This window comes from Ammospiza nelsoni, chromosome 12 (assembly GCF_027579445.1).
Source record: "Ammospiza nelsoni isolate bAmmNel1 chromosome 12, bAmmNel1.pri, whole genome shotgun sequence".
Classification (NCBI taxonomy): domain Eukaryota; kingdom Metazoa; phylum Chordata; class Aves; order Passeriformes; family Passerellidae; genus Ammospiza; species Ammospiza nelsoni.
Window position 1 is genome coordinate 7,170,946 of NC_080644.1, and position 10,596 is coordinate 7,181,541.

At 58.3% G+C, this 10,596-nt stretch overlaps 1 protein-coding gene across 1 annotated transcript; it reads left to right on the top strand.

The window, feature by feature from the left end:
• The first annotated feature begins 1,338 nt into the window (after positions 1 to 1,338).
• FKBP1A (FKBP prolyl isomerase 1A) lies at positions 1,339 to 10,324 on the top strand. The gene is made up of 5 exons (XM_059480931.1): positions 1,339 to 1,480; positions 1,587 to 1,634; positions 7,351 to 7,463; positions 8,143 to 8,295; positions 9,293 to 10,324. The coding sequence occupies exons 1-4, from the start codon at positions 1,351 to 1,353 to the stop codon at positions 8,269 to 8,271; spliced, it is 420 nt and encodes a 139-aa protein (XP_059336914.1). The 5' UTR covers positions 1,339 to 1,350; the 3' UTR covers positions 8,272 to 8,295; positions 9,293 to 10,324.
• The last annotated feature ends 272 nt before the right edge of the window (positions 10,325 to 10,596 follow it).

Below are 10,596 nucleotides of genomic sequence, written 5' to 3' on the forward strand. Positions count from 1 at the left end.
GAACGTGCCCCTTTTTATACCCTGTTGTTTTTCACCTTGACTCACGGCCTCACACATCTGCCCTCCTGATGTGGAAAGTCAGGGACCACTGGCACTTTCAGTGTTGGAGCTTTAATGTAAAACATAATGCCATGGCATCAAACAAGAAAAAAGCCCACCCTTGGTATTTCAGTATTTAAAAGATACTAGCAAGGGACACAAGCAATTACAACTAGCTTCATGCTATTATCTGTTATTTTAAGAGCCTCCTCCTCTTGTGTCCCATTTTAATGCACTTGCTGAGAATCCTGGCTTTTTATTAGTCTCTTGGCTGTCCTTGGAAATTCTCTGTTCCCTTGTGGAGGCTCAAGTTCACCTCCTTGAAGTAAAGAAATAGGACACTTTGAGGCAAAAATCCTGTGCCTGGAGTGATTCTTTTTTTGACCAAAAAAGAAAATAGTTGCTGCTATACCAGAAAAAAAGGCCTTTTAAGTGTGGGATTGTTCAAACCTGCATATCTTGTGCTGAGCCTGTCCCAGCAATGCAGGGCTAGCACTGACCTCCATCTGCACAGCGGGGAGCAGCATTAATCACAGAATCATTATGGTTGGAAAAGATATTTAAGATCATCAGATCCCAACATGACCAAGGCCAACACTAAACCATGAACCCAGGTGCCACATCCACATGTCTTTTAAATTCCTTCAGGGATGGTGACTCCACTGCCCTGCACTGCCTGTGTCAGTGTCTGATCATCCTTTTGAACCAATTTTCCTCAATATCCAACCTAAACCTCCTCTGGCACAACTTGAGGCATTTTTTCTTGTCCTGTCCGTTGTTCCTTGGGAGCAGAGCCTGACCCCCACGTGGCTGCAGGATGACAGGACGTGGTTTTAAGATGCACCAGGCGAGGTTTAGGCTGGGCATTAGGTGACATTCCTTCACAAGAAGGGTGATCAGACTTTGGAATGGGCTGCCTAGAGTGATGGAGTCACCGTCCCTGGAGGTGTTCAAGGAAAGGCTGGACACGGCGCTCAGTGCCCTGCTGTAGCTGCCATAGTGGTGTTGGGTCAGAGGTTGGAATCGCTGATCTCAGAGGCCCTTTCCACCCTCACTCACTCTGTGGTGGGCAGGCATGAGGGACCCTCCGGGCGCGGCTGTGCGGGCTGGAAATGGCGATACGGGGGCGAAGCGCGCAGGGCCCCGCGCCCGGAGGGTCCCTCATGGCGGGGCCCGCGTTCCCCCGGCAACCGCGCGGTGCCGAGATGGCGGCGGGGCGGGGGGGCGGAAGATGGCGGCGGCCAGGGCGGCTCCGCCGGGCGGGATCTATGGAAGGTCGGGCGGGATCTATGGAAGTGACGGGCGGGCTCTATGGCGGTGACCGCCGCGGCTGCGCACACGCGGCCCCTCCTCCGTCGGGCTGCGGGCGCTGCGGGTGCGAGTGGCACCGGCACCGGCACCGGCATGGGCGTGCATGTGGAGACCATCGCCCCCGGCGACGGTGAGCCGCGGCGAGCCCGCTCCCTCCTACCCCTTCTCCCTGCCCTCCCCGCGGCTCCCGGTGCGGGTCCCGGTGCCGCGGGGTGATGGCGCGTGTCTCCCCGCAGGGCGGACGTTCCCCAAGCGCGGCCAGACCTGCGTGGTGCACTACACGGGTGAGTGCAGGGCGAGCCCGGGAGCGGAGGGGCGGGAGGGTCGCACCGGCCCGGACACCGGGGGAGCGGGGCCTGCCGGTCCCCCCGCCCCCGGCTGCCTGCAGGGACCCCGAGCGCGGCGGCTCGCATGGGCCGCGGCGCTCCGTGGGGAGGAGGGGGGTCCGGGCCGCCTCGGGGGCCTTTCCCGGGGGGCGCGGATGAGCCCCCGGCGGGGGATGGAGGTCCTGTCGGCGCCCCGTGGCCGTGGGGAGTCCCCGTTGTCCCCATCTTTCCCGCAGCCTTTTCAATGGAGGGGCCTTACCCACGCGTATCCAGCCTTCTTTATGGAGGTGCACCGGGGAACGACCCAGAGGGGACCCGGGGCGCAGGCAGGGGCACCCCGGGTGGAGCCCCGGGGGTCCCAGGGCAGCCGGGACCCTTGGGCTGTGGGGCGGCCCTTAAGGACTCCACGAGTGACCCCCCGGGAGCTTTGGGGTCTGCTTCTTCAGAGCGGGGTCTTTCCTGCCGCAGCTCCCTGCAGGAATGCAATCCCCCGCCCCAGTCCTGCCCCAGTCCCTTCTCCCTTGTGGGGTGACACCAGGGGTACCCGTGGGGCCACCCCAGACCCGCATCCTTGGGTTTTTTGGGGGGACCCCGGTGCGGGTAACCAGGCCGCTGTTGAGTGGTCGGGGTAGTGCTTTGATGAGGGGCTGCCCCAAAGCCAGCGAGGGTCATGTCCTCCAGCAGCCTTCTGTGAGCCGGGGAGGTAAAGAAACCAATCTTTGGACCCCAAAAATGCTTTGGGGATCACGCTGGGGGCTCTTGTCCCCCTGGGCTGCCTTTTGTACAGCGTTGGCTCAACGGCGTGGTGAAAACGAGTTAATGACTCATTTGTGACTGTTTTTGCTAATAACCAATTCCCCTTCCCGCCCCAGCGCTTTTCCGCCTCCCCTTGCTCCCTTTGGGGGGCTGGGGTTGCCCCTCTCTGCAGAACGGGGCCCGGCCTGCTGGGAGGGCTCGGCGGGCATCCAGCCCATCTGCTGCTCCTCCATCTCCCCTGTCCTTCCCTTTCCCTCGTCAGCAGGGAGAGGAAGCAGCTTGGTCTGCCCGGCCACCCCGTTTCCTCCGCCGGTGGAAGAACAAAGAGAGGCTGGCAGGCAGTCAAGTGGCTCCCGGTGGGCCAGTCCTGCTGCCTGCCAGCCCTTCCGACTCCCAACCCTCCGGCTCCCTGCGCCGGCTCTCCCCTCCTGCGGCGCTGCTGGAGCTTGGCTGCTCTCCCCAGCCCTGTCCCCCACCCCGGCAGAGCTGTTTGGGGGTCACTAGCATCCTGTCCCCACATCATGGCTCTTCAGGCAAAGTGCTACGTGGTGACTTGCTCACAACGGACCCTCCCCAGCAGCAGTGATGTGCTGCGCCTGGGAGACATTCTCTAATTTCCTTTATTTTGTTTTTTTTTGTTGTTGTTATTGTCTCCATTTGTCCTTTATCCCCACCCCCGTTCCGTCTGCAGGCAGCTCCTGCCCCCCCGCCTCGGCAGGCAGCAGGAATCAAACACCTCCAGGCCCTGATGCCATTTCCCTGCGTCGGCAGCGCAGTTCCTGCAGCCGGCTCTGCCAGAGACAGGAGCGGGGCTTGGCTCATGGGAAACCTCACAAACCTTTGATTCCCATCCCGGTTGCAGCATTCCCGATCCCATAGCAGCATCAGGGATGGTGGCAGAGTGCAGTGCTGGAGGTGCCGAACTCCAGGACTCCTTCCAGAGCCTGCCTTGGCTCCGTCCCCAGCTGCCCTTTGCTCCAGTGCTGGGGAGATCCAGGCTGTGGTGTGCAGGAGGCAGCTCTCCCTGTGCTGGGCTATGGATGCACACTGGTTTGGGTAAAAACCATTTGGGAAAAAAAACAGTGATCCAAGGGGAGGGATTATGGGGAGCCAGCTTGGTCAGCCAGCAGCTGGTGCTGCTTCTGCCTTAGTCCAGGCTCCTGCTCCATGGGGCATGGCCGGGCTGAGAGCATCCCAGAATGGACAGACAGCCCTGGTGCAGGAGGGCAGTGCAGAGGAAAGAGGTGGAGAGAAGAGCAACCTCCTTTGAGATGCCAGTTGCTTATGCTGGGGTTGCAGAGATGGAAATGTAAAGGGGGAGCTGGTGAAATTGAACCTTTTCCCCCTCCTTCCTTCCAGATCTTGGGTCTTTTTGTGGCAAGCTTGTGCCACAGAGTGTCCAAAAGAGCCTTTGATGTGAAATCTGCTACATGGGGCTCTTAAAGGGACTAAATGAAGTTCCCTGATGTGCCCAGCGTGTTCAGCACACTTTGCTTGCAGTAACTGGCGTGGAATGGAACAGAGGGTGTGGACTGGAGCCAACAGAGCTAAGCCCCCCTGAGTCAGAGCAGGGAGCAGAGTGGGGCTGCTGTGCAGTTGGGGGTCCTGCAGTGCTGGTGCCAGGGGGACCGGCTGTGTGGGGGGACTGTGGGCACCCCACTGCACTTCAGGAGGGGAAATGGGGGGCTGTAGTCATTCTGGGGAGTGCCAGGACAGGAACAAGTCTGACACAGAATGGCCAAATGGCTTTGCCTGAGTGGCATGGGGGGGTCTCTGAGGGAGTTGGGCTTGGAGCAGAGATGAATACTGGAGGAACCTGCCTTTCTCTGGCTGGATAGCATTGAGGGGACTGCTGTCCTCCCATTGAGCCTGTGCACAGTCCTTGGGGCAGTGGTGCTCCCCTGGCTGCTCTGGGTGCTGCCCTCGATGCTCTCACACTGCTCAGCAAACATCCTGTGGTGAGGAGGTGTTTCCTCCCCAGCGTGCGACTGCCAGTCCATGGGTTGTGGCATCTGTGGGAGCTCAGTGACATCTCCTGAACCTCCTTCCCTGCCTGTGCTGGAGTCCTCTGTCCTGCCAGGCCTCAAGAATGTTGGCCAGAGCCCTCTCCCCATCCACCTGTGGGTGATAATGGGGTGGGCTTGAGTGATGGCAAGTGCTGGTGGAGGCAGGATTGAACCTCATCCAGGCATCCCTGCCCTGAGCAGGGGTTTGGAGCATGCTGGGTATTCCAGGGCGTCTGGGAAGGGTTTTCCATCCTGTCCCAGCTGGAGCAGCGGTGCCTGCCCCACTGCTCTGGTGTCTTCCTGCCTCTCCTTGGTGTCTGGCTCTGTGCCAGAGCCCCTGGGCAATGGCCGTGCCAGGGATCAGCACCGAGAGGGGATGGAGGGGGTGCGGGTGGGGCTCCCCCACAGAACCCGACCCGGCAGGTTTGTGCCAGGGCTGACTGTGCCTGCTCCAGCAGCGCTCCGCGCCGCCTCTGCCCGCCCAGGGGGCCCCGAGCCAAGGCGCACGTTGCAGCCGGCGTCTCCCAGCTCCTGCCTGCCAAGTGTGCCAGAGACCTGGCAGGGCCACGCTGCCCCACTGGGGCTGTGCTCCAGAGCCCCCACTCCATCCCATGGCTGAGCTGTAGGGCTCTCTGTTCTTCCTCACTGTGATTCCCTGAGACCCCTTGGGGTCTGTATAGACCAGCTGGGATCTCCGGGGGCTCAGATGGAAGCTAGGGCTGTGGGTCTCCATAATCCACTCGTGTGAGCTCTGCCCTTCTTGCAGGACTGGGGGTGGCAAGGACGGAGCCCTGTAAGGGGCTTGGATAAGCTGGGATGTGCCAGGGGCTGTCTGCTGCTCCTGGGCTCTGCAGGGGTAACTGCTTTTGCCCGAGGATGCTTTTCCTCCATAATAGCTTTAAGATCTCATTATCTCCTTGCTCAGGGATGGCAGGGAGGAGGAAATGGTTGCTCATACTTGTTCAGGGCTGGAGAAGTCTCCCAGGAGGCTTGTGGGCAGATGAAGTGCCTGAGATGAGGATGCAGTCTCCGAAGGATTGGAGCCTCTTTGTTTTCCCCTCTGGCATGATGGGGGAGCTTGGCCAGGCTCCCACATATGACCTTCTCCATCCTGGTTTGGGAGAGCTGAGTGATCGATCCCTCAGGCTGCTGCAACCAGCATAGTTCATCAATCCCTCTCTTCTGCAGCCAGGGAGCTGGCAGCTCTGAAACACTTCCTGGGGCTGCACTGGGACAGGTGAACTTGGCAGTGGAGTCAGGTAGTGCCATCCACTCCTGTGCAAGGCTGGCAGCATCTCCTGCACTGCTGCTGATGCCTCTGGACATCGAATGGGATGCACTTCTGCAGGCTGCAGATGCCCTGGGAGCATCCCAGTAGTCCGTGCTTGCTGTGACAAGCAGGGGGTTGTGCTGTGTGGCCCCTGGGGTTTTTCCTTGGTGGATGTGCAGGGAGAAGGGTGGCACAGGGCTGTCCTCTCTGTCCCACCTCGGCCCAGTGCTGCCCTGGAGGGCTGGGAGCCGGGGTCAGCTGGGGCCGCAGGCAGGCAGCGCTGCTGGTGCCAGCCAGCATGGGCTGCCCTGTCCCTGCTGCCAGGCGGGAGCGAGGAGCAGTGCCAGGCAGGCTGGAAGCAGGTTCAGCAACAAGAGGTTTATCCTGGAAGGAGGAAATGAGAGAACTCCAGATTTACTATTCCAAAGTCCAGGGCTGCAGCATGACCGGCTGAGCTGATGCTCGACACACTGGACAAGGGATTTTTGCTGTCTGTTAAATTAAAAACTTAATTCTGCTCCCTGGGAGGAGCCCACAGGTCTTGGTGCTTGTTGCCCCTGCAAAAGAGATGTATTTTTTCCCATTCCCTTCTTTGCATTCAACATTCCCCATCCCTGTGTGCCATTCCCTCTGGTCACTGTGCAAGCAGGGGCTGAGCTCCCCCATCCCATCTTTTTCACAGACACATTTTCCCTTGCACACATGCCCTGGCAAAAGGAAGTCAATCTACCTGGTGCCATCCTGAGGAAGTTTGGTTTTTCAAGACTGTAGAGCAGTTTCCAGTCAGGATAGCAGGATTTTCTGGCTGTTTTGGGAAGTGAAGTGTTATGGAAGAGAGTTTAATTGTGCTCTTATCACACAGGGTTTATTGTACAGGGCACTGGCTGTGTTAATGTAGAGCTGGAGCTGCCTTAGAGGAGTTGACTGGTGGAGTTACTGCTCCTATAAGGCAGTGCCAGCTCCAAGATTCCCCAAGAAGGTCAGGCAGGGAGCAAGGGAGGGGAGGAAATTCCTCCTTAGCTCATGTTGGGGAGTTATATTTAGCTCTGGGGATATCAGCCTGGCTCAGCCCGTGCTGGGGAATTAGGGCTGCCCCAGGCACTTGGTGCTGCCTCTCCCCATCGTCATTCCCGGGTCCAGGAGGGATTTGGCTTAGATCAGCCGGGCACAGGCAGGGCTGGAGGCCAATCACAGCCTCCAGATGGGGCACTGGAGTGTCATCAGAGTTTTGGGTGCCTGAAGATAGAAGCCTGGTGAGTGAGAGGTGTGTTTGCTGGTGGGATGGGAAGCACAAGGTCGGATCCTGCTGCCTGATGATAAATGACTGTTGGTTGTCCTGCAAGATGGACAAGATTTTCTTCCCCCATCCGTTTGTTCCCGTCGGTCCTTGCTCCTGACCCAGAGGAGCACTTCTCTTTGGGCTGAAGCAGTTAAGTGTCATCCTTCCCTGTCCCAGGATGGGTGATGCCACAGGGGTTTCCCCTCCTGTACAGGTGTTTCCCAGGGAAAAGGAGGACAAGCTGAGACACATCTTTGACTCAGAGCCACGTGCCTGTCACCTGCTCGGGCTGCCAGGTCACAACATCTCACACTGGCGTGCGTGGCTCTGTCCCTGTATCACCATCTCCCTCTGTCTCCCCAGGTATGCTGGAGGATGGGAAGAAGTTTGATTCCTCCCGCGACAGGAACAAGCCATTCAAGTTTGTGATGGGCAAGCAGGAGGTGATCCGTGGCTGGGAGGAAGGCGTCGCTCAGGTGCCTGGAGCTCCTCTGCCTCGCGCTCCCCGTGCCGGAGCCGCGGCGTGGGCAGCACTCAGTGTGCTTGCAGCTCGTTCCCTCTTGTATTATTTCTTTATTTTATTCCCCTGTTCCACCCCCTCAGCGCTGGGAGGTGTGGGTGTGAATATCACCTTCTGCATTGCCACCTGCCAGCTGGCAGCAATGGAGCCGGGCCAGGCCCCAGCAACACCTACGGCACGCCGGTGACTCAGCGCTGACATTTCTGCTCTGCAGGAGCACGGCGGGAGCGCTCAGGCCTCCCGGGCTCCAGAGCCCACGCACAGGGAGGGCTGGTGGGCACAGCACAGCTCCAGGCTGTGATCCCACGCTGTGGGCACAGCACAGCTTCAGCTCTGCCCGTGTGACACTGCTCGCTCTGTGCCGTGCTGGCAGCACAAGGGTGCTGGTGGCTGGAGGGAATTTCCTGGCATTCCCTGCCTTCCCTCATGTAAAGGACATCTCAAGCCCTGTTCCTTTTCCAGCCCATGCTGCCTGCCTTTTCCCTCTGACATTCTTCCTGTTCCTCTCCTTTGAGTCTGTACTCTTGCCCAGTGTAGGGAAAGCAGTGGGGACAGGTGTGTGTGTCCCTCCTCTGTCACTCCCCTGGCAGTTGTGCCCATCTCCTGACGTCCCTGTCTTTCTGTCCCTGCCCCAGATGAGCGTTGGTCAGCGGGCAAAGATGACCATCTCCCCAGATTATGCCTATGGCTCCACTGGGCACCCAGGGATCATCCCACCGAACGCCACTCTAATTTTTGACGTGGAGCTCATGAAATTGGAATGACCCATCCCAGCACCCTGTCCTCGGGTAAGGAGGGGCAGCTTCTGTCAGGGACTGTGTGCATTGAGGACAGCTCAAGGGCCCTGTGTTTGATCTTGGGGCAGTGTGGGGAGGCGGGATGGAGGCAAGGGGGGAGTGGGGAGCCATGGGGAATATGAGGAGGACAGGGCACATCTCTGGCTGTGGGTAGAAGTTGCTCTTGGGAGTCTGGTGAGCTGGGGTTCTGATCACTACAGTGCTACATGCAAAGTTCCCAGCCTGGCAGAGCAGGTTCACGTTGGTTCTTTGTGTCTTGAGTTCTGAGTGTTGTTGCACCAAGGGGGCTCAGTTGCCGCACTTCCTCCTGCCTCTCAGGCTGCCAGGGCATGGGGCTGATGGTGTGGGCAGGAGGGAATGACTGTGACCCAGGGGTTGGAGCACTTCTGCTGTGGAGACAGGCTGAGAGCTGGAGCTGCTCAGCCTGGAGTGGAGAAGGCTCTGGGGAAACCTTGGAGCACCTTCCAGAGCCTAAAGGGGCTCCAAAAGAGCTGGAGAGGGACTTTGCACAAGGGCCTGAAGTGACAAGGCAAGGCAGAACAGCTTCACACTGACAGAGGGCAAGGGTACATTAGATACTATTACATATTAGGGAGAAATTCTTCCCTGTGTGGCTGGAGGAGCCCTGGCACTGGCTGTCCAGAGAAATTACAGCTGCCCCATCCCTGGAAGTGTCCAAGGCCAGGCTGCATGGGGCTTGGAACAACTAGACTAGTGGACTGTGCCTACCTGTGCCAGGAGGCTGAAACAAGATGGGTCTTTAAGGTCCCTTCCAACCCAGCCCGTTCTGTGATCCTGTGGGGCTCTGCCCTGGGGTGTGGGGTCCCCACGGTGTGGGCAGGGTGGGGCTGTGCTCCCCTCTGTGATCAAGGCTTGGCTGCTGCTCTGAGGGCCCGGTGTGGTTTGTGTGGAGGCTGCTGTGCCCTGGCACATTCCCTCCCTGTCCAGCAGGCAACTCTGTCACACTGCCTCTCCTCTCTCCACACAGGTTTGGCACATGGAGGAATCCAGAATCTCAGCTTCAAGAAGAGTGCACATGACTTTGTACGGAGCTTTTCCTGGTAGTCCACTACACTCATTGTATAACCTTACACCTTGATTGAATGCCTTTGGTCACTAAGCTTTGCGTCTGACTCTTCCTCCTTGTATCGTGTTTTTATGTCTTTTTAAACTATACACCGTAAACCTCAACTCTTTTTGGGTCAAGTTCTTAATCTTATTTTTGTTCCAGGTGTAGACTTCGTTTTCCCAGTAGCACGCAGATGGGCTGACCTTAGATAGGAGTCATTTGAACAAAAGGAATCCTGTTAGTTACTTGTTTTGGTGCAGATTTATGGTGTTTCCAAACCAGAAATTGCTGCTGCTGCAAAAGCCATAGCAGAGTGAGGTTGTTGAGGCTGAAGGGATGCAGAGAGCAAGGTAGCACTAGGATTGTTTATAGGAATTCTGCCTGGAGTGGGACAGCGAGGGAGCCTGGCCTTTCCCTGCTCCCTGGGGAGCATCACTGCAGGCCTTGTGGGTTTGCTCTGGTAAAGGAGGGCTGCCCTGCCCCTGCTTCACCCTGCCATCTCATGGTGGGCCTGCTTTCCCCTCCAGACCACTTTTGGATTTAGGGAGTTGGGTTTCCACCAGAGCTCCACCACACCCTGAAAATCCCATAGCATGGAGCTTTCTTTAAAGAAAAAGGAAAACTGGACAAAGGGAAGGTGCTGTCTGCAGGGGAGGTGGCGGGGGCTCAACTCAACAGAAACGCCTCTGTCCTCCTCCTTCCCCATGAAAAGGAACCATCAGCCCCCTGCTGTCCCTGCTCTGAGCACACCTGCCCATTCTCTCCTGCCACCTGATGCTGGTCATCGCTGCTTGCCTGGTCTCACAGGACGCATAGCTGTCCCCTGTGCCCCTCCCTCTGCCCTGCCCGGTCCCTTGGTAACAGAAATTCCCAGCAGTCACTTCCTTCTCCGCCGCACAAAGGTATCCAGTTTATTATCGCAATAAAAACGCTTTATGCTGGCTTTTCTCAGCCCTGTGTCCTGAGGTTCTTCCCTCTCTCGTCTGTCGCTCAGCACAGCAGGGGCTGGGCTGGGCTCAGGGGGTGCTGTGTGGGGTGCTCTGGGCTTGTGGGGTACAGTGCCAGGCTCACACGGTGCTTTGGGTGCTGTCCCAGGGTCGCAGGGTGCTGTGCCAGGCTCACATGGTGCTTTGGGTGCTGTCCCAGGCTCACAGCGTGCTGTGCCAGGCTCATGGGGTGCTTTGGGTGCTGTGCCAGGCTCACAGGGTGCTTTGGGTGCTGTG